At 46.7% G+C, this 23,730-nt stretch overlaps 2 protein-coding genes across 5 annotated transcripts in view; one reads left to right on the forward strand and one right to left on the reverse strand.

Moving 5' to 3' along the window:
- Mau2 (MAU2 sister chromatid cohesion factor) overlaps window positions 1-3,651 on the reverse strand; it is a 34,667-nt gene extending 31,016 nt beyond the window's left edge. For all 4 annotated transcript variants that reach the window (XM_026389859.2, XM_026389860.2, XM_077796317.1 and 1 more), the window contains exon 1: window positions 3,365-3,651. In XM_026389859.2, the coding sequence (XP_026245644.1) occupies window positions 3,365-3,640 (276 nt within the window). In that variant the 5' untranslated portion in view covers window positions 3,641-3,651. The remainder of the gene's footprint in view (window positions 1-3,364) is intronic.
- Window positions 3,652-3,996: 345 nt separating this feature from the next.
- Window positions 3,997-23,730, forward strand: part of Sugp1 (SURP and G-patch domain containing 1) — a 31,173-nt gene continuing 11,439 nt past the window's right edge. Inside the window, exons 1-7 of the mRNA XM_026390065.2 lie at window positions 3,997-4,030; window positions 6,146-6,317; window positions 10,211-10,314; window positions 12,775-13,002; window positions 15,086-15,209; window positions 15,519-15,619; window positions 16,716-16,839. Coding sequence (XP_026245850.1) covers window positions 3,997-4,030; window positions 6,146-6,317; window positions 10,211-10,314; window positions 12,775-13,002; window positions 15,086-15,209; window positions 15,519-15,619; window positions 16,716-16,839 — 887 coding nt within the window. The remainder of the gene's footprint in view (window positions 4,031-6,145; window positions 6,318-10,210; window positions 10,315-12,774; window positions 13,003-15,085; window positions 15,210-15,518; window positions 15,620-16,715; window positions 16,840-23,730) is intronic.

A 23,730-nucleotide genomic window follows, 5' to 3' on the forward strand; every position in this document is an offset into this window, starting at 1 on the left:
CTCAGGGAGCTTAACCATGAGCCTCATCTCCAGCCCTTTAAAAATTTTTTTAAAAATTTGAGACAGGGTCTTGCTAAATTGCTGAGACGATTGGAATTCACAATCCCTCTGCCTCAGCTTCCCAAGCCACTGGGATTATAGGCATGTGTCAATGCATCTGGCAGACGCTATGCTTTTTCCTACATAGACAAATCTATAACTAACAATTATGACAACATATTGTATTAAAAGTTTTCTTTCTTTTTTTTTTTAATTTATTCATTTATTTATTTATTTTTTAGTTTTTGGCGGACACAACATCTTTGTATGTGGTGCTGAGGATCGAACCCGGGCCGCACGCATGCTAGGCGAGCATGCTACCCCTTGAGCCACATCCCCAGCCCTTAAAAGTTTTCTAAACATGATGTTTCTTTCAAAATATCTTATTGTGCCAGATATAGCAGCACACACCTATAATTTCAGCTACTTGGAAAACTGAGGCAGGAGGATCAATCACAAATTTAAGGCCAGCCTGCGCAATTCAATGAGATTCTGTTTCAAAACAAAACAAAAAGGACTGAGGCTGTAGCACAGAGGTAGAGTGCTTGTCTAGAATGCAAAAGGCCAATTTCAATCACCAGTACTGCCCCCACCCCCCAAAAAAGTAGCAGGGCCTGGTGGTGCACATCTATAATCCAGTGGCTCAGAAGGCTGAGACAGGAGGATTACAAATTCAAAGCCAGCCTCAGCAACTTAGTGAGACCCTGTCTCAAAGTAAAAAATAAAAAGAACTGGGGAGGACTGGGGTTGTGGCTCAGTGGTTAAGCTCCTGGTTCAATCTCCAGTAACCCCCTATCCCAAAGGCATGCTTGCTTTGTAACACAAAAGATCATAGCCATATATAGTGGGACACAACTATAATTCCAGTGACTTGGGAGGCTGGAGCAGGAGGATCACAAAGCTAGCCTGGGGAACTCTGTGAGACACTATATCAAAATCAAAAATAAAAAGGGCTAAAAATGTAATTTTAGGGGTAGAGGGCTTCTAGTTTCAATCCCTAGCAAAAACAAATAAATAAATAAATAAAAACAAACACATAAACAACTGTAGAAGGCAAACAGTATGGGAAACACTACTTTAAGTGAAATCCAGACAAATTTGCAACTGGGGATGCAACTGATTGAGATCTCTATGCTAAAATTTGGTGTGACCTAAGGAGAGGAGTATGCGACTCTGTGGAAGACCCCACAAGATTCAGGGTTCTGTTAAATGAGCAAAGGCACTTCACAAGGATAAGGATTGAAAATTACAGGCCCAGAAACCAAGTGGCTGAAAGAGAGCAATTTTAGACATGATTGCATCTGCTAGACACGGCTGAGTGGGCGAAATACGACAATACACACAGTGACTATTAAGTAGTGCTAGAAAAAGGATGTATAGTCCCAGGAGACAAGGGAGGGAAATGGTGGGATCTGTTCTCAACTGAGAGAAGGGAGTTTCAGAACCAGCGCATGCACTGGAGATGCTGGGCAGTCCGACCCAGAAGCCTGGTGCTTCACTGGATCTCAAGGCCCTGAAACCACTGCTGGTCTCTGACAGGCCAGGCACTCCTTGCCAAACCTGATGTCTTAAGCAGATCTCTGGCCTCACTACCCCACCCACTCAGGCCTGCTCAAATGTCACTCCTACAAATACAGACTCCCTCACTACTATTACCAAAAATAGCAGCTCCACATCAACTTCATCCCTTCTCCTGTCCATATTTCATGGTTCTTCCATAACTGCCTAACTTTTTTACTACAAATATCATTTGTCTCCCTCTCTAAAACATAAGCTTCTATAGGTAGGTATTGTTTTAGTCATCACTGATCCCTATGTACCTGAAATGGAGCTTGGCACCTGGAGAGAGCTTAACAAATATCTGCTGACTGAAAACAAATAAACTTCACTAAAATAATAACGATATATTGTCTTGGCATGAAACGTGGTGATTATTATGCCTGAGTGTGAGCTCAGTTTTGTTAGTAACTTGCGTGGCCTTCAGCAAATCACTTCACTTCACTTTTCTGGGCCCAGACCCCCTCACTCTGAAACAAGGAAGTTGATCAAGTGAGGACTAATGTTTCTCCTAACTTTTCACAGTGTGCAAAACAAAGATATGATCTCCTGAACACAACTTGTTATTAGCTAAGAAACAGCTCAAATCTACCTCAGATCAATACATTTAAAAATCTGAGTTGAGCCAATGTGGTGGTACATGCCAGAAATCCCAGTGACTTGGGAAGCTGAGGCAGGAGGATCACAAATTCAAGGTGGGCCTTGGCAAACTTAGTGAGACCCTATCTCAAAATAAAAAGGGCTAGGGATGTAGCTCAGTGGTCCAGCACCACTGGTCTGAAACCCCAGCACTTGGGGGTGAAAAGTCTAAATTATTTTCAAGGAGGTTCTCTTTTAATCAGAATGGAACTGGATAAACAGCAAAAGGGACACAGGGTTCTGACGGGAGCACAGTGTTGCTATGAGCAGAAACAAGTTCACAGCCATAAATTTCCCCCATTCTTTGAAGCACCAGGATGTCACACAAGTAAACTTGAGGGTGGGTGGCTTCCTCAGAGGATGGGTTTAATGGGTAGTGGGAAAGAAATAACCAACGGGTAGAGGGAAAGCAGATGCCCTGCGATCCACCCACAACCCCTCGCTGAGCAACTGGTCCTGGAATCCAGATTCCCTATTTTGCCTCCTCACAGGATCTCAAAAGCCCAAGCCAGGCTCCAGGACTGACCTTCCTGCAAGACACCTGGAACTACCCATTGGGACCCAAGACCCTCCAAACACTCTGAGTACCAGACTTCCAGGTCCGGGAGGAAGGGGTGAATGCCCTCCCAGGTTTCTTGAGACCAGTCTTTGACTTCCCAGGGAATGCCTGAACTGTCACCCTCCACTCTTCCCGACCCCAAGTCATTTCAGATGGGATCATTCTGGATTGATGCTTCCGGGGCTGAGCCCTGAGGAGTTGGAAGTTTAACAACCCAGAGATTAATTTAGGATGTCCCCACTGCCACCAACTAGTGGTATTCTCCTGAAAACCTGACGATCTTGAGACCCTGTTGCTCCTAAGGAAGCAACTTTCCGAGTACCCTGAGTAGGAGCAGGCGGCTCCTGAAGCCCCGTCTGTCAGAAGAAACGAAAAATAAGGTGAAGGTGAGAGCCTCGGGTTCCCGAGAGGCTGGCGGCTTTCGGAGTCGGGTAAGGGCCCTGCTGCTCTTGCGGAGGTGGCGCCCCCAAGTCCCCGACAAGCGGTCTCTGCCTGCCAGAATCGCGGCTACTCAGCCAGCGAACCGCAAAGAGCCCGCGCCTCCCCCCTCGCGGCCGGGCCCGCGCTCACCGCCTTCTCCAGGTGACTGCGCGCCTGCTCGCTGTTCTTGGTGTGGTGATAGAGCACGGAGCCTAGTTGCAGGTGCGTGCGGGCCTCGATACGCTGCGGCGGCTTGAAGGGAAACACGGCCTGTAGGCAGTGCACGCACAGGCGGATCTTGGGTGGACTGGAAGTTCGGAAGTGCTCAGCGAAGCCCAGAAGCGCCAGATACCAAGACTCGGCCGCTTCAGCCTGCGCTGCCTGGGCCGCCGCCGCTTGTGCTGCCGCTGCCGCCTGAGCCGCCATTTTGGCCTCTACAACAACAAGCCTCCTCCACAGGGAGGCGGAAGCAGGCGTACGGGGCGGGGCTGGGCGCTTCTTGAGGATCTCGCGAGAGCTGCATTACAAGGCATCCTGGAACATGTAGTTTATATTTAAGGTGGTCGCGGCTCAAGGAAACGTGAGGGCGGGGCTAAGCCCCCGGGTCATCGGAACTGAGACTTCCACTTCTCCTTTAGGCTAAAGCTTGAGTTCCTGCGGGAAAGACCATAAGCGTCCTTGAAATGATAGGGCTTGCCTGGCCGGCGCGGACTACAACTCCCATCAGGCCATGCGCAATATAACAGGCCCCCCCAGGTGGCGCCCGAGCATTGTGGGATTGGATGAGTCTCAAGATGGACAACCGGGATGTTGCAGGTAACAGCCCCCGCCTCCCCTCAGGCGCCTGCTTGGGTCCTCTGGGCTGCGTGTCGCCGCTTCACCCTCCCGTCGGTCCTGTTCTTATCCGTGGACCCCTTGCCTCAGTTTCTGGGCAGCCCACAGTGGAGCCTTCTGCATCTCCTTCGTCTCCTGAGACCCCAGACCCAGGTTGCTGTCCGCCCCGTCTGGTTTGCTGAGGACGCCCGGTTTTCCATAAAGGCTTTCACCGGGGTCAACTCTTCTCCAGTTTTTTGAAATTACCGCCCTCAAAGCTGAAACAGCGGCAACCTTGGGCTGTCCTGAACCTCTCTTTTCGTAGCAGCTGCCGTCTGGCTTGTGTCCCTTTTTCTGGAAAAACTTGCTTTTTCGAACCGCTTTGGGGCTCCCATTATACACTTTCCCATGTGTTTTTAAATCCCACTTTCCTCCAAGTCTTGCTCTTACTACTTCCCTAGGATGAGATGATGCAGTCATCCATTCAGCAAACGCTATGTGCTTACAGTGTGCCAGGCACTGGGCTAGGCACTGAGGGTGCATAGGGGACCAAAACAGGGCTCTTCCTTCCTGAAGGTTATTTTGTACTGGGATCAATAGCACCAAGTAGCAAACATATACAAAGAATTAATTGTGGTGAAGTGAGGTGGGATTTGGAGCCTGTTGATGTTGAGTGGTCAGGGAAGGCAGAAGACATTTGTGACGAGAAGATGCTAGCTATGGAAAGACCTGGAGGGCAGACCTTTCCTCCACAGATGTGACACAGCCAGTGTAAAGGCCCTGGGGTGACCAGGCTTATTTTTTTGAAGAACGTCAAGAATGACATGGATGTGGGCAGGGGAGCCATCTCTGTCAGGGACAGAAAACCAACTTCAAAAATTTGGATTTTAATCCAAGTCCCACTAGTGTATCTTTGGGGTGGCTTCTCTATCTCCACAGCTATCACACTAGTCCCAAGAGCATCATCCTTGCTTGAAGCTAGTGAGCTTCTTTGTTCCCCTTCTGCCTATATTCTCTTAGAGTGACCACCCAGCCACCAGGATGGTTTTAAAAATGAAAATATCCATTGGAACTGGTTATGGTGACACATTCCTGTAATCCCAGTTACTTGGGTGGCTGAGACATGACGATCTCTAGTTCAAGACCAGCCTAGGGGGCTGGGGATGTGGCTCAACCGGTAACGCGCTTGCCTGGCATGCGTGCGACCTGGGTTCAATCCTCAGCACCACATACAAACAAAGATGTTGTGTCCGCCGAGAACTAAAAAATAAATATTAAAAAATTCTCTCTCTCTCTCTCTTTCTCTCTCTACTCTCTCTTTAAAAAAAAAAAAAAAAAAAAAGACCAGCCTAGGAAACTTAGTGAAACCCTAACAGGCATTTAATTCAGAGGTAGAGTATCTTGCCTATCATGTGGGAGGCTTAGGTTCAATGTCTAATACTGCTAAATAAATAAGAGACCTTGTCTTTAACAACAACAACAAAAACCCCATTGGATCTTTTAATTTGGATCTTTCATTTACTGCTTTGTCACTTCTTAAAGTAAAATGCAGAATCTCTTACCTTGTCCCTCTTCTGCGCATCCCCAGAGCAGTCTGCTCTGGTCACATTAGACCCTGCTGATCCTGGAATGCACCAAGCTTCTTTCTACCTTAGGCTTTTTGCATCCGCTCCATCCTCTGTCCATATCCCTCTCCATTTGGCTTTTCATATTGCTGACTTCTTATACTCTAATTTCAGTTTAAATGCTCTCTCTTCTAATGGTTATTTTTGAACTGCACCATTTGCATAGGTACTCTTCTGTTTCTCTCTCACGCATTTTTTTATTAATTTCCATCAGAGCTCTTGTTATAATTTGCAGTTACTTTCTTTTGTTATGAGTCTGTTGTTCCCTATAGTGAGAGTTGAGTCCCACATCTGCAGAGGCCCTGTCTCTTGTTTAGCACCCTTTACGGTAACAGCTACATAACATTTTCTCTGAAAATATTCACTGGGTGAATGAATGAATGAGTGTATTAGTCTTTATAAACCTAAGTTGCTTTCTGACCTTTCACAGCCATTGGGGATCTGATATTTTTCACAGCCAAAGGTGATTTTTGATCTGCTTTTTCCTTCCCAGGAAAGGCTAACCGATGGTTTGGGGTTGCTCCCACCAAATCTGGAAAGATGAACATGAACATTCTTCACCAGGAAGAGCTCATTGCTCAGAAGAAACGGGAGATCGAAGCCAAAATGGAACAGAAAGCCAAGCAGAATCAGGTGTCCAGCCCTCAACCCCCACATCCTGGCGAGTAAGTGCCTGGGACCTGGAGTTCTTAGAGGCTCATCAGCAGAGGGGTTTACTTGTGAGAGCAGTCAGTGTGTGCCTGTCCTGGCCATGGCTTGACACAATCCAAGGAATGACACAGATGCTCTTGGAAGGCTCACTGTGGCAGAAGAGAAATGATGATTGTGTAGGAGCCTGGAGGACAGCCTGCTAACTTGTGCATTAGCAGTTATATACTGCCAACAAGCTGCTGGGCAGGAGCCAGGGTTGTAGCACAGCCCTTGTGGGGCTCCCAGTCTGCTAACTAAGAGGGTGCCAGTCCCACTCCAGAGCTGCTGAAGGATAACACATGGACACTGTGTTCCCAGACATAGCAGCCACCATAGGGACACAGAAAGGCTTTGATTTTGAAGGCCTAGGTGTAGCTGGTCTATTGAGGAAGCAGAAAAGAGCCTGCCTGGTAGAGGTCAAGAAGGGGAAAGAGCCCCTGAATGCTAGGGCAGTCCAAATTGTTTGCACTAAAGGGCTGTCACAGGGCAGGACAGGTTGCTTAGGCAGAGTTTCTATCTACCTGTCCTGAAAAACACTAATGGCACCCAGAAAATTTTGTTTTCATTTTATACCAGTCATGCACAGATACCATGGCTTTGCACATGCTGGGCAAGCACTCTACCCCTGAGACACACTTTAGCCTGCACCAAAGGGTTTTGAGCAAGGGATGGGAGTGTGATCAAAATAATGAGATCCAAGAATTTCAGGCCAAAGGTGAATAATCAAGAGAGGCAAGCACCTTCCTCTGGGCTCTGAATTGTGGGATATGTTAACCGCCCAGCTCCCACCTTTTCTAGGAATCTGTGACTTTCTGGTTGAGGGCAGGGATGGCCTGGAATAGCTCCAAGACACTGAGGAACATGAACATGTTGAGTAACTACTTGTGGGCCCTTCCCCTGAATTAAGGGATGACTTGTACCAAGATAGGAACAACATGTAGGGTTGCCTCCCAGAAGTTTTCTAGGATTGGGCAGCTGATGAGGACATCCAGGTGAGTAGGTACATAGCACAGGAAGCTTTTGAAATAAGGTTGTTTTCTTTTTGTAAAAGAGTAGTACACCAAAGTTTAGAATTTATTTACTTATTTATTTAAAATTTTTTTTTGTAGTTATAGATTGTCAGAATGCCTTTATTTTATTTGCTTATTTTTATGTGGTGCTGAGGATCATGCATGCTAGGCAGGCACTCTACCGCTGAGCTACAGCCCCAGCCCCAAAGTTTAGAATTTATAACTGAAGAAATAAAAATCTTCGGGGCTGGGATTGTGGCTTAGTGGTAGAGCGCTCGCCTGGCACATGCAAAGTTCTGGGTTCAATCCTGGGTTTGATCCTCAGCACCACATAAAAATAAGTAAATAAAATAAAGGTATTAAAAAAAAATCTTCAAGTTACCCCAAGATAGCCATTTGGATGTATTTCCTTCTTGTGTCTTTGCTTTGTTTCATGAAGTTATTAGTTTTACGTTCTGCTTCCTTCCACTTAAATTTCTTTTTTATTATGGTAAAATACATGTGCATAAAATTTGCTACAGTAGGGCTGGGGAGGGTAAAGCCCTGGGTTCAATCCCAACATCAAAAAAATAAAAATTATTATCATCATTTTTGATCCCTCAGTTCAGTGGTATTAAATGTATTCACAAGCTGGGGATGTAACTCAGTGGTAGAGTGCTTGTCTAGCATACACAAGACCTGGGTTCCATCCCTAGAAAAATAAAAACAAAAAATGCATGGGAAAAACTGCGTGAGTACTGAAACACACAGACATTTCTTGTCATATTCCCTGAACAATAGATTATGACAGTATTTATGTAGCATTTTAATGGTATTAGCTCTTATAAGTCATCTAGAGAAGGTTTAAAGTATTAGGGAGGGTGTGCATAGATTCTGTGTAAACATTAAGCCATTTTATATAAGAGATTGAGTATCCTTGGATTTTGGTATCTATGGGGGTCCTGGAGCCAGTCATGCACAGATACCAAGGGACAGCTATATTTGTTCATTACCAGTAATTTTCAAGTGGGAGTCATTTGATTGCTCTTTGAAACTCAGAGAGCGCCCCATCCCACCCCCCCCCTTTTTTTTTTTTTAACTTAGGGGTGTTTGACCACAGAGCTACATCCCCAGGCCTATTTTGTATTTTATTTAGAGACAGGGGCTCACTTAGTTGCTTAGGGCCTCAATAAGTTGCTGAGGCTGGATTTGAACTCATGATCCTCCTAAGCCCCTGGGATTACAGGTATGTGCCACCATGCCCAGCTCCCTCCCTCATCTTTTTTTTTTTTTAAATTGTTGATGGACTTTTAATTTTATTATTTGTATGTGGTACTGAGAATCGAACCCAGTGCCTCACACATGCTAGGCAAGCATGTTTCCACTGAGCCACAACCCCTCCCCTCCCCTTTTAAATTTCATTTTGAGACAGGGTGTCACTAAGTTACTCAGTCTGGGCTCAAACTTGGAATCCTCCTGCCTCAGCCAGTCACAGGCATTTGACATTGTGCTTAGCTGTTTTTCATTATGTTCAGTCCTTCCTGTCTATCCAGAGGGAGGTGCACATAGTGTGGGGGAGGAGAGGTCAGGAGCTGATGGGTCTCTAAAAGGCTCCTCTTATTTAATGATGAAACTGACTTGTTAGCAAAATCTCTTTTACACAAAAGAATGTTTACTGCCTTTCTTCGTCTTTTTGTTTTTGTTTTTGTTTTTTTAAACTTTAAAGATAACTCATATGTGGTGGGAAATAGTCAGGTGTGGCGGCATATATCTGTAATTCCAGCAACTCAGGAGGCTGAGGCAGGAGGATGGCAAATTCAAGGCCAGCCCCAACAATTGAGTGAGGTCCTAGTAACTTAAAGAGACCCTGTCTCAAAAAGAAGAAAAAGGACTAGGGATGTAGCTCAGTGATAAATCAATCCTAGGTTCAATCCCTACTACCAAAAAAAAAAAAAAAGGGAGGGAAATAAGGAAAAGCCAGAGTCCTCCCTTCTCCTCTTCCTCCTCTATTTATTTATTTTTGATATGGGAGTATCACTGTGTTGTCCATACTGGTAACAAACTTATGAGCTCAAGTGATCTTTCCAGCTCAGCCCACCAAATAGCTGGGTCTGTAGGCATATGCCATCATTTCTGGCCCCCAAATCACTCATAGTGCTGCTACCAGAGGAAAGTGGTAGTTTCATTTTGATGTTTTCTAACAATTTTTTGTTTTTGCAGTGCTGGGGATGGAACCCAGGGCTTCCTGCATGTTAAGTACATGCTCTGCCTCTGAGTTGTACCCCTGCCCCTGATGGTATTATTTATTTACTTATTTTTTTGAGGTAGGATTGTCTTGAACTCCTGGGCTCAAGTGATTCTGATGCCTCAGTCTCCTGAGTAGCTAGGACTATAGGTGTGCATCACCATACTCTGCCAAAAAAAAAAAAAAAAAAAGAAAGAGGCAGGGAAGGAGTAAAAATAATAAAAATATCCCTGTAATTTTACAAAGAGATTGTTTTGGAGTTTTCCTGTGAACATGTGATACCACAGAAACATTTGCTGGAGCTTGCATGGGTAAACACACACAGGCCCTAGCTGGGAGAACTCTAGAAAGCCTGGCCAAGGAGGCAGACCTGTGAGTCAATAAGAGCCCAGGTAACTAACAACAAGTGGGATAGGTACTGTATAGGAAAACAGGAACCATCTTGGTGGGGCCCATTTGGACCTAGGGCACTGACACTAGGGCAGAGATAACCTGATGATAGGCAGTGTTACTCTCACTAGAACAAGCTTGTTCCCAGCTTATTATACTGAAACCTGCTCTGTACTCAGCAGTCCCTCCGCACCCTGATCCTTCCTCTTTGGCTCACCCTCTTTGTTCTCTGTCTTGGTTTTAGAATTGCAAATGCACACAACTCTTCCTGCATTTCCAACAAGTTCGCAAACGATGGCAGCTTCTTGCAGCAGTTTCTGAAATTGCAGAAGGCACAGACTAGCACGGGTAAGTGCAGCCAACCCCTTCCTTTATGCTTCTCTCCAGCCTCCTGCTGGGATCCCCTGGCACATCAGAAGTAAAAGGTCCAACCTTAGGCGTGTCCCTTTCATGAACTCATGAGTGCCCTTATTCTTCCCATCTTATACCATATGCTAAATGACAAGCACAAACTTGTCCTTATGGTGCCTATCCCATAAAAGAGGGACAGACTAGCCAGGTTTCCATCCAGTAGGATTAGGGTCATGATCAAGCATGTCCCAGGGCTCTGGAACCCTGAGGGGACAGGTGAGGATGATTCCCACTGGGCGAGAGGGCAGGGTATGGGAGAGACATTCCCAAGCTGTATAAGCCCAAGCCCACCAGTGGTGAGTGGGCCTTTTACAGACAGAGTGTGCACCTTCACCAGGCTGCCTGAGACACCTGAGTTGTGCAGATCTTGGGTCCTGTTGCAGCTGAAATGCAGGGTGGACAGGCAGCCTAGAGGGTCCCCCTAATGATTATCACAGGGGCACTGGTGTTTATTGAACATCACCTCTATACCGGGAAATTTAGATTATGCCCAATCTTTTACTTAACCATTGTAAGAGCCTGTAGCAGTTTTCTCTTTGAGAGACCTTTGATAGTATTGTTTTCTCTCCACCTAAAACTCATAGCTTTAACATTATTATTTATATTTCAATCTTTTTATTTAATAATGAAAAACACTATAGGAAGTTAAACTTTTCTCATCCCTACCTGTTACAGGAGCCCACTACCAACAAATTCTTGTTTGTTCTGACAGTTCCTTTTATCATTTTGTCACTCCAGTACGTGATGTTATTTTAGAGCTTTGACCATTTACCCAAACAATAACACATTGTTTTGTTTTGAGACAGGGTCTCTCACCTGACTGGCCTTGAACTTGCTTGAACTTGGGATCCTCCCACCTCAGCCTCCTGAGTAGCTGGAGTTATGGGCACATGCCAACATGCCGGCTGTGCCTTTCTTTTTAATGCAACATGATTCTTTCCCTTTTTTTGGTACTAGGGATTGAACCCAGGGTCCTTTACCAGTGACATACATCCCCAGCCCTTTTTTTTTTTTTTTTTTTTTGAGACAGGGTCTCACTGAGTTGCTAAGAATGGCCTTTAATTTGCAATTCTCCTGCTTCAGCCTCCCAAGTCTTTGGGATTACAGATGTGCACCACTGCACATCTTTATTTTTAGATAAAATAACATGATTATTTTTAGATCTAGACAGTACATACAAATCTCTCTTGACTGTTGTAAGCAGCATGTAGCTGGTCACCTTTCAGCTTTACACTGGAGAAACTGAGGCTTAGAAGGGCTCAAGCAGGTATAGTGGTACACACCTGTAATCCCATGACTAAGGAGGCTGAGGCAGAAGGGTCACAAATTCATGGCCAGCCTGGGAAACTTATTGAGAACCTGTCTCAAGATAAAATATAAAGGGCTGGGGGTGTGGCTCAGTGGTAGAGCACTTGCCTAGCATGCAAAAGGCCCTGGTTTCATCACCAGTACTATAAGAAAAGGAAAGAAAGGTAAGGCCCAATGTATGGAGCCAGCCTGTGCTAGCCCTAGTGGGGCCCTAGTCTTCTGCCATCAGGGCAGGGGTCTGGCCTTCACAATGCTTTTTCTCCATTGAAGTCCTGGGACTCTTGTGTGAATCCATAAGATGCCCCACCCTACACCTGGCTATAAGCCTTGCTACACATGTATGTCTTAGCGTAACTGGGGGTTCGGTTAGAGAAGCCATCTGTAGGCCTTCTGGGCTGTGCCCCAGTGCATTTCCAATGTCTCCCTATTAGGTGGTAACCCATTTAAGAGGAATGGAACCTCTGTCCATAGGTTGGGCATCCACTTGGCTCACAGGATGCAGTGGGGCATGCCGGGTGTGAGAATCACCTCCCATGAGGAGCTCACTTGAATCTATGGTTATGCAGTTTACTGCCCAGAGCTCATTGTTACTCTAGTCTTTGCTGGTGAAACTGCTGACTTTTGTCAGGTATCCTAGGGGATGACTGAGAATAAGTCAATCCAAGGCAAAATTGGTCCACAGAGAGGAGAGACAGGTTGTTGAGTCCTTTACCTGTAGGGTCTTAGGCCAAGAGTACCTAATTAGGCCAGCTGCAGGCATTCAGCCTCTCCTCTGGCCTTGGGGGCTTAAATCTTATCCAGAAATGCTGATCTGTCCCCTGGCTTTAAGTGTAGCTTGATCAAGGGATTTCCAGCCAGACTGCCATCTCCAGAGCCACAGGCTTGTCCTCTTCTGGTTGAGGAATCCCTACGAGTCCCTGGGCCTCTGTCCTTATCTGTAAAAACACGGTGTGTACCTCCAAACCTAACCTCCCCAGTACTGAAAGCTGAGGACCAGCCCCTGGGGGCCCACAGCACTCTGGTTAGATGGGAAATGGGGAGATATGCATTGCAGACCTCCAGCTTGTATCTCCTTCCTTCCATTCTAAGACCCGCCCCCCAGCACGACCAGCGCTCCTCCCAGCACACCCACCCCCAGCGCCGGGAAGAGGCCCCTCCTGCTCAGCAAGCGTTCAGGCCTGGGACTAGGCAGCCCACTTGGCCAGGTGAAGAACTACTCACATGCTAAGCAGCTCCCTGTGGCACACCGGCCAAGTGTCTTCCAGTCTCCTGATGAGGAGGAGGAGGAGGACTACGAGCAGTGGCTGGAGATCAAAGGTAAGTTGTGGGAGCTGCCCCCTCTTTCCTCTGACCCATCCACAGTTCCCCCAGTGGATTTGTGGTCTATGGGGTAAGCACAGCTAGAGAAATGGGGTGCTTGGGGCTTTGATTAGTGGCTGTCAGGCTTCTGGACTGAGCTGCAAGCCAGAGTGGGACCCTTTGGAATGAGCAGAGCAAAGAAGGATATGGGGAGGATTCTCAGGAGCAGCCTCTGGAGTTTCCTGGGCACCAGAGGATGGGCTTCTACCCGGGCACAGTGGAAACCTTCACGGCCTATCATAGCAGGGTTCACTGGAGATGGGTATCCTTGTGTCCCTTCACATCTTGTACAAGGGGTGGAACTTCCAAGTCTTCCTAGCTTGGGCAAACACTTCCCTGAGCCCTTGAAGCCCAGAAGGGCTGCTACTTATTGTGAGTTATCTGTCCCCACCAATTTGGGCCCAAGGCATGAGTGCATAGGTTGAAGGGTGCTGCCTCCTGCCTCGGAGAAAGGATGGTCCTTGTTCTCAGCTGAGCTAGTCCAGGCCACAAGGTGTAGGAGGGCTGAGGATGGCCAAGGCAGCACTCCCAGTGAGTCCAACCCCATCCTCATTCAGAATGAGGCCCTGTGACATCTGAGCCGCAAAGGGCTGGGTATCAAGGTCATATCACCCTGAAAGTGAGCACAGACTAAAGTGACTGTATAGTTGTGCCATAACAACCTCCAGGCGCCTTGCTGTGAACAAGGTTGCTGGCTTCAGGCCTGAGTGTCTTGAGTAGATCAGTAACCAGCCTTGCCCCCTGACCCATCAGTCAGAATGTCAGCTGGGGAGGGTGCATTTTCTTAGGTGATCTGGCAGCTCCAGTGGTGACCTGTTGGTAACTGATGCTTTCCAAGGGACATGGGGCATCTCACAGCCCTTAAATCCTGTTTTGGACACCTGTTGGCATGATCTCAGGAACATACCTGCTTCTATAAACAGTAAACAGGTGTGGGGTGGGTTCTTGCTGAGCACATGGGAGGAGGGTGAGGATAGGGTAAAAGTCAGGCACAGAATGCCCCTGTAACCTCACAGGACCCTATTCAGACCATAGATGTCCCTACCCTTCACTGCATGTTTCCTGACAGCCCAAGCAACTAGGGGAATAAGGTTAGTCAGTGGTGCAGCCCCTAGCTCAGTTGCTGAGTACTGGCTGACAGCAAGAAATTTCTGTTGTAAGTCTCATAGAAGGAACATGATGCATGTAGTGTCTGACAGATTCAGCAACAGACCAGCAAGAAGTGCAAAAGCAGGTTCTGTATGGCTCAAATGGGGAGGCTAATTCATATATAAAAATATATTTTTATAGCTCTGTTCACTGAAAAGGCCCCAAGATAATGATTAAGCCCGCTGCAGTGGGCGTCCCTAGCGCCCAGATGGTGGTCTGGAAGCACAGTTTCTCACTAACGGAAACCAGAACTTCTCGGAGAGATGACTGGCTCTAGGTCTGGGCAGGAAGTGTATGAGATGATCCTGGAGCGCCCTGTCCCGGCAGATGGCAAGGAGGCCCTCGGAGACTCCTGGGGTCATGTCCAAAGCTCTCAGGAGCCAGCTTGAAGAGGCTCCACCGGCCACAGACCTTCTGTGATGACATTAATTGCAATGGATTGAAACCCAACTATGTGTTTAAATCAGAGTTCATAATGATATTTTTAAAAGAGAATTTGTCATCTTTGAAGGATAAAAGGGACCTGATGTATTATACTGAAAACTGGTAAATAAAGAAAAGAATTAAGCATTTCCCCTCTACCAATCCCCTCTGACAAAACCAAGGTGGGGGCCGGATATGTTTCCCAACGGCTCCCTTTCAGCCTGGGGACGGACTTGGCCCATGGGAGGCCCTCACACTTCGCTCCCACCCAGTATGTCTTGCAAAGACTGTTGAGACCAACTGCCCCCTCACCATAGTGCTTTGTGCATGGACCCGGGATGCCCGACAACCTCCCACATCTCACGCTCTTCTTCCCCCACCCCCTCTGTCGTTGTGGTCTGTAGAGAGAGTGTGCCTATTGACTGTGGGGTGTGTGAGTTGAACCCCAGTACTGACAGCCTCCTTAAAGTTTCACCCCCAGAGGGAGCCGAGACTCGGAAAGTGATAGAGAAATTGGCCCGCTTTGTGGCAGAAGGAGGCCCTGAGTTAGAAAAAGTAGCTATGGAAGACTACAAGGATAACCCAGCATTTGCGTGAGTATCACTGGGGAAGGGGAGGCCATGGCTGTTTAACGTGTGTACTGTGCTGTGTCTCACACATATGTATTTGTAAACTTGCCCTGGTGGCCAAGGCCTAGTGCCTGCTCACATGAGCCAGTTGCCATGCCAAGCACTTTCTAATTCTCACCAGAGGCTGCAGGAGATGCCTACGTGGTGCCAAGACTGACTTTTTGTCCTATTGAGGCCTTTGCTCACCAGCCTGCTTTTGTATGGTAGAGCTGTACAGGTTCACCCATCCTCAAAGCTCATTTTTCTCTCTTTTGCAAATCTTTTTCTCTCTAGATTTTTACATGATAAGAATAGCAGGGAATTCCTTTACTACAGAAAGAAAGTGGCTGAGATAAGAAAGGAAGCACAAAAATCACAGGCAACCTCTCAGAAAGGTAAGTGGGTGGAGGGATTAGGAGGTTCTGCCAGGGAGTTCCACAAGATGGAATTGGGGCTCCTGGGGACCACCATGGTTTGCAGTAGCATTACATGACCCTGATAGCCAAGGCCTGTGCTCTCCCAGGCAACAGAAGTCACTCTGGAGGGACTGACACCACCCTCCCCACTAGTGCTATAAGGTCTAGGTAAAGTCTGAGTGCCAAGCCTGGCACTTGGGTTGCGTGGGTGCTCCAAGAGGGTCAAGGTCATGTCCAAGAGCTCAGCTGTGTGCACGTGAGCAGAGCAGAGGGAGCACTTGCTTGCTATTTTAATAAGTGTTGATGAGTTCCAGCTTTGTGTTGGGCACTGAGGACAAATCAAGATTGGTATTAGTGAGGCTAGGGTTGTCCCTCAGTGGTAGAACACTTGTCTCGCATGCATAGGGTTCAATCCTCAGCACCACATAAATAAATAAAAATAAAGGTATTGTGCCCATCTACACTGAAAAAAAAAAAGTCTAAAAAAAAAAAATCAATATAGTGACGGATACTGAGGGAGGTGGGAGCGGGGACAGAGACGGTGAGATTCTTAGATTCTTGAGTAGATGGGGAAAGGCCAACTGGTCGCCAGCTGTAAGGCATAAAATCCCAACCAAGTGGTGGGATGATGGGGATTGACATTTCGGCTGAACATGATCCACAGAATTTCATTCATTGTCATCTGCACCCCTTAGCCCTGACCCTCTCCCCAGGAGGGGAGGGTGAGCCCTCCACTCTACCATGTGACCTGGGGAAAAAAACTGGCAGAAACACTAGGGCAGGGGCTCCTATCACCTTTGTTACCCTCACATCCTGACCCCTCATTCCTAATTCATGTCCAAGGCCCACTTGACCTATAGGGTGGGAAAGGGAGGTAGGGGAGGGATGGGGGGCTTGAGATACATTGTAAATTAACTCTGGTGTTTGGTCCCAGTGCAGTAATCTGATTCCCATTTGCCTGTTTCTCTTTGTATCATTCCTAAACTAAATCCCACTTGTTGCCTGTGGGGTTCTTAGCAGGAATTAGGCTGTTGGGTGTGGTGAGTTGAGCTCAGTACTGACAGCCTGCTTAAAGTTTCACCCCCAGAGGATGAAGAGGCCAAGAACCTTGCAGAAAAGTTGGCCAGGTTCATAGCAGATGGGGGTCCTGAGGTAGAAACCATTGCTCTCCAGAACAACCGCGAGAACCAGGCATTCAGGTAAGGAGGGGTAACCCTTGCCTTTTCCACCACCCACTACAAATGAGGACACGGGCTCAGCATGCACAGGGTCCCACAGCAAGAAACTGGCAAGACTGGAACACTGGTCTGGGAGTTTCCCCTCATGGGCATTTTCCAAGCATAAATTGGTCCCTGAAATAGTCTCTGAGGCAGATGCACAGAGGCCTTTGAGGCCTCTGTTTTCTAAGTACCTTATGGAGAAAGCTCTCTTTGTTATAGATGGCAGCTCCTGACTTGGGGCAGGCTGGGCTCTCAAATAGAAATTCACAGAACTGGTTATATTGTGTGTGTTCCTTGAGTCTTTCCTGTGACCAGGAGCCTCAGGATGTAAGGAGTGGGAAACCCCCGCCAGGTCCCATAGAGAGACATATGACAAGTAGCCTGACCTTTGGGCTGACCCCATCCACAAGGTCATACTCCAGCCCTGAGGGCTGGGTCTGCGTTTACTTGTTCATTCATCCATTGGGCAGGCTAAATACCTGCTCTGAGCTCGGGAAAGCTGGTGGATGGGGTTGGGGGTGGGTGGGACTGTAAGGCAGACTGTCAGGATCATGCTTGGATGCTTTGCACAAAGGTGATGCACCTGAGAGGATGGTATTGAAACAGGTCCTGACTTAGTCAATGAGAAGAGTGATGGTATGTATATAACAGAAAGTCTAGTAGCAACAGCAGTCTGGGCTGGTTGGTTCAGCAATTCTAGATGTCATCAGGTACTCAGGAAGAGGGCAGGACATTGGGCCGCATAACCTAGGCATGATATTTTCACTTTATGTAAACTGGCAAGAGCTATTTACAGAACAAAGGGAATCCAGAGGAACTGCTATGCAGGAGTGAAGTAGCAGAGACTTTGGTTGCTGTTCTGATGTGGCAAGGTTGCAGACAGGCTGCAGAATTGGGCAGGGCCTGTCCTAGAGGGCTCAGGTGTTCCCTGAGGATCTGAGCCAAGGATTAATGGGATTAATTGTAGCTCCCTGAGTCACTGGCCTAGATGGTAGACAGTCAGACATGGCCAGGCAATGGGCAGCTATTGGGAAGTGTAGGGCTGTTCAAACTTGGGGGCTGGGAGCTATTGGGAGGTGGTGGGGCTCTTCAAACTTGGGGACTGGGAACAGGCATGGCCAATCTTAGATGACTGGCTGTTCTTGAGTCTATCACCTGGGTACCTGGGAGCCACTCTGGGGGCCATGGAGGTTTGGATCTGGAATTCAGTAAAGGGGCCTGCCTGGGAATAGAGGACCTCCCCTTCCAGATATCCTGAATCCCAGATTTGTACTGATAGCCATGATTTGTTGATCATGACTCTTTGCCATCCAATCCAATATTAATAGTTTTTTTTTTCCCTGTTTACCTAATAAGCTTATTTAAACGAGACTATAGGAATTTGGGGCATACTCAGAACACTTGCTTATCATATACAAGACCCTGAATTTGATCCTCAACATCCTCAAAAGACAAAAATAACAAAAAAACCTAAAACTAAATGAGAATGTAGTTACTTATTGCAGGAAAAATGAGTAAAGTATTGGAATTCTATCCAAGATCCAGGGCCCAGGCAGCACTGCCCAGTTAGGGGGACCCAGCCTTTGGCCCAGCTTTTTTTTTTAATGTCAGAACTGAGCAATGTTGTTGGTTCAAATGGCTCTGGCCCAGTGGCTCTTTGACTACCTGGAGAGTCTCCCCCCCCCCCCATCTTTCTGGTATTAGGGATTGAGTCCAGCATTCGTACATACTAGGCAAATGCTCTACCACTGAGCTATATACATTCTGATCCTTTTTATTCTTAGCCCTATGAGACAAAGTCTTGCTAAGCTGCCCTGGCTGGCCTTCTGAGTTGCTGAGATTATAGGTGGGCACCACCATGCCTGGTACTTGGAAGGTCTTAGTGGCTGACCAGCTGTAGATTATAAGTGGGCACCACCATGCCTAGTACTTGGAAGGTCTTAGTGGCTGACCAGCTGTGAGTATAGTTTGGTGGAAACTGGGCCAGAAGTAGGTGCCTGAGATGGCTGGTGAGGAAGTGGCCATGCTTATCCCCAGGACCAGAGCCAGAGAACTGGGAAATGATTGGATATCCAGGACACAACAGGCCATGCAGGTTCATACTAAATGGACTGTTTAATCTGTTTGGGATCAGGTGTGAGGCAACTACAAAGCCCAAAAATACCTAATGGATACGTGTGGTTATCAACACCTCCCCTCACTCCAAACCCAACAACTACCCTATGTTCTTCTCTTTATGTTGTTCCTGATTCCTCATGTGGGCTGGATACACCCCATTATACCTTGGTGGTGGGTTTTGGAAAACAGGTTGTAACAGCTGTGCTCAGTTGTCAAGAAGCTAGAGATGCTGATACCTTTGTTGAGTCATCTTACTTCTGAGATATGACCCCAGAAATCATGTTAAATTGAATGTTCAACATCAGGGGGCCAAATGCTTCTACAGGTAGCCTCTAGTGGAATACAGGACCATTGGAAAGCTCCTAGATCTAACACCCATGTGATATAGCAACTGGCATTTTGGGTTCTTATGGGTGGGGAAACTGAGGCAAGGAGGCGAGTCAGTGGGGCACACCTTGGCTATTATGAGGTTATCTCAGTTTGTTTTCTGTCACTATAATAGAAAACTTGAATTGGGCAATTTATAGAGGGAAGAGATTTGTGCTCATGGTTCTAGAGGCTGGGAAGTCCAAGATTGGACAACCATATCCAATTAGGGCCTTCTGTGTCATCTCATTGTACAAAGCAGAAGGGAAGGGTGGACTTGCTTTATAACAACTTTCTCTCAGGAACTAATCCAGGGCTGGGGATGTGGCTCAAGCGGTAGCGCGCTCGCCTGGCATGCGTGCGGCCCGGGTTCGATCCTCAGCACCACATACCAACAAAGATGTTGTGTCCGCCGAGAACTAAAAAATAAATATTAAAAAAAAAATTCTCTCTCTCTCTCTCTCTCTCTCTCTCTCTCTCTCTCCCCTCTCTCACTCTCTCTTTAAAAAAAAATAAATGAATAAATAAAATAAAGGTATCATGTCCAACTACAACTAAAAAAAAATTAAAAAAAAAAAAAAAAGAACTAATCCAGTCCTACATTCATCCATGCGTGAGGCCCCCACAACCCAACCACTTAGATGCCAAGTCCCAACACTTCGGCCCTAGAGAACAAGCCTCAACATGAGTTTTGGTGGGGACTAACCATAGCAAATGGGAAAAGTTTATGTGATTTTTTTTTTTTCTTCTTTCTTCCAAGTGCTCTATTACTGAGCCCTTTTTTAATGTTATTTCAAGACAGGGTCTTGGCTAAGGTCTTGCCCAGACTGCAATTGTGATCCTCTTGCCTCAGCTTCCCTAGGATTATAAGCATATGCCTCTGTGTCTGACTGTATTCTGGTTTTTAAAAGAATTTCTTAAGCCAGACACAGTGGGTCACGCTTATAGTCCCAGCTACCAAGAGACTGGAACAGGAGGAGGCAAGACCCTGCCTCAAAGTTAAAAAAAAAAAAAAAAAAAAAAAAAAATTTAAAGGACTGGGTATTTGGCTCACAGGTAGAACCCTGGGTTCACTCCCAAGTACCACAAAAAAAAAAAAAACAAGGGCTGAGGATGCGGCTCTAATGGTAGAATGCTTGCCTAGTAGGCTGGGACTGCAGCTCAGTGGTAGAGCGCTCGTTTAGCATGTGCGAAGCCCTGGGTTCAATCCTCAGCACCATATTAAAAAAAAAAAAAAAAAATGCTCACCTAGCACATATGAGGCACTGGGTTTGATCCTTAGCACCACATAAAAATAAATAAATAAATAAAAATAAAGAGATTGTATCCACCTAAAACTAAAAAGTAAATATTAAAAAAAGAGACAAACGGAATACATAAAAGTGACTAAAAGGAGAAACCCTAAAGTGTTGATGGTTGATGATGGTTCTCCTCAGGGGAGTTGTTTTTTGGTACTGGGGATTGAAGTCAGAAGTATTCTGCCTCTGAGCTACATTCCTAGCCTTTTAAAAAAATTTTATATTGAGATAAGAGTCTAGCTAATTTGCCCAGACTGGCTTCAGACTTGTGATCTTTCTGCCTCAGCCTCCTGAGTAACTGGGATTATACTCAAGTGCCACTACACCCAGCCAGAGAGAAGTCTTGATTATAATGTCTCCTGTGTGCCCACCTAGCTCTGTGCTAGGAGGGGATTCCATCTTCCTTCTCTTCCCACCCCTTGGGGAGCCACTGTTGACCCTTACCCACCTGGCAGACAGGCAGACCATCAGGGACTCTCCAATGCAACCTCACTGTAGCTTGGAGGAGACTCAGCCTAAACAAGCAGCTAAAGCCAGGGATCCTAGGAACCTCTTTCTGTCTTGCCCACCAGCCTCAGCAAGCAGATCTCCCCAGCTTGACTATTCCCAGAGCTACCAAGTAGCTTTAAATTTGTCTAAACTCTGCTTGCTGTTGAGTGCATCTTTCAAATCTGTCCGGCTGCTCCTCTTCCTTCTTGAACATTTGTGTGTGTGTATGTGTGTGTGTTTTGTTTTAAGAGATATAGAGTGTTGCTATGTTTCGCAGGCTGGCCTGGAAATCCTGGTCTCAAGTGATCCTTCTGCCTCAACCTCCCAAACAGCTGGGGCACAGCAGATGCTTGCACAGTTTTTTACTTTGGTCTCTCGGTTTTTATGAATGTCTTTCACTGAGTCATGCTTGTACCATGACCCAGAAATACAGAGACACTGCCATCTCCCTGTCCCCCATCCCACCCTCCCGAAGTACCAGGTGTTGGCAGGGCTAGGGGTCCCTCTACCCCTCTCCTGAGGTACACATAGAAGTCATCTTTGGGATGTCTTGCTGCTTTCTTTTTCTTTCTTTTTTTTTAAGGTACTGGGATTGATCCCAGGGGCATCCTACCATAGCCCTTTTTATTTTGAGATAGAGTCTCACTGTTGCAGAGGCGGGCCTTGAGCTTTCAATCTTCCTGCCTCAGCCTCTCAAGTAGCTGGGATTATAAGCATGCCACCACCACACCTGACTGCTCTCTTTTATGCAAAAGGAATTACAGTACCCTTGACCCTGTACAGTTGGCCTTCTGTATTCTCAGGTTCCACATCCCAGGATTCAACCAACCACAAATTGAAAATATTCTTTAAAAAGTTGTGTCAAGGGCTGGGGATGTGGCTCAAGTGGTAGCGCGCTTGCCTGGCATGCGTGCGGCCCGGGTTCGATCCTCAGCACCACATACCAACAAAGATGTTGTGTCCACCAAGAACTAAAAAATAAATATTAAAAATTCTCTCTCTCTCTCTCTCTCTCTCTCTCTCTCTCTCTCTCTCTCTCTCTCCTCTCTCACTCTCTCTTAAAAAAAAAAAAAAAAAAAAAAGTTGTGTCAATGCTGAGCATTTAGCCAGGTGCAGTAGCAAACACCTGTAATCCCAGCGGCTCTGGAGACTGAGACAGGAAGATCATGGGTTCAAAGCCAGCCTCCACAGTGGCAAGGTACTAAGCAACTCAACAAGACCCTGACTCTAATTAAAATACAATATAGGGCTGGGGATGTGACTCAGTGGTTGAGTACCCCTGAGTTCAATCCCTAATACCCCACCACCACCAAAAATAAATAAATAAATAAGTATTTAGGCCAGGTGCAGTGGCATACATCTATAATCCCAGCAGCTCAGGAGGCAGAGGCAGGAAGATCACAAGTTCAGACCCAGCCTCAGCAAAAGGGAGGTGCTAAGCAACTTAGCAAGACCTTGTCTCTAAATAAAATACAAAATAGTGCTGGGGATGTGGCTCAGTGGTTGAGCACCCCTGAGTTCAATCCCCAGTACCAAAAAGAAAAAGAAAAACTGAGCATTTATGGACTTTGTCATTATTCCCTGAATAGTACAGTTTAATAGTTACATACATTTACATTGTATTAAGTATTATAAATCATCTAGAGATGACTTAAAGTCTACAGGAGGATGTATGTCAGTTCTATGCAGGACTACACCATTTTATATAAAGAACTTGTGCATCTGGATTTTGGTATCCATGAAGGTCTTGGAATAGTCCTTGGCAGATACGACTGTGCCTTGCTGTTGTAACATATCATTGTGTTATGACTGTCCAGGTTCCTTAGTGCAGGTCTAACCCCTTATTCAGGTCTTTCCCAGCCTTTTGCCACATGGACCTGGGCTCAAACTCTTCTCTCTGATGTGAACCCCAGCCAGAGGCAGAACCATTGGTTTCAGATGTGCCCAGGCTGAGAGAAGCTGGCAAATGGTAAAATTATTAAAACCTCTTACTGCCTCAGTCCTCACTCCAAACCCAGTGCTACTTCCTCTGCTCCTCAGACTGGGTTGGGACCATGGGGACCTGTGGCTTCCTGACAGTTGGGCTTCTGCCCTGAGGCTGTGTGCTTTTAAGGCAGGGTTAGAGTCTAGCTCCCTGGTTCATCCTGATATTCCATGTGTCTGTCTACTTCATCTCCTTTTGGTATCTCCAGGATGCATTGGAGAAAGCCTTAGTTTCAAGACACCCGCTATGATTTCTGGTGTCTAAGGTCTCCCCACAGGTTAGGATTCTGTGGTATGAAGAAATGACTTCACAGGAGTTGGGGAGACTGAGGACACCTGTTCATTTTGCTCTGAAGCAGGGACTTGATAATGTGATGGGCCCCTGGGAAAGGCAGGGGGAGGTTTGGTATGACTCCTGACTTGAAGGGAGGGTACCATAAGAGCCTGTGGGCAAGTCACAGTGTTTCTCACAGTGAGGCCTAGCAAGGCAGGAGAAATGGGTGGAGACTGTAACCTTGATGTGACCCTGGCTTCCCTGGGCACACACAGCCTGAGCTGCTCCTGTCTGAACCAGGAGTGGGGAGGATCTGGCTTAGCTTATGGTGTCCCTCCAACT

Source organism: Urocitellus parryii, chromosome 3 (assembly GCF_045843805.1).
Source record: "Urocitellus parryii isolate mUroPar1 chromosome 3, mUroPar1.hap1, whole genome shotgun sequence".
Lineage (NCBI taxonomy): Eukaryota > Metazoa > Chordata > Mammalia > Rodentia > Sciuridae > Urocitellus > Urocitellus parryii.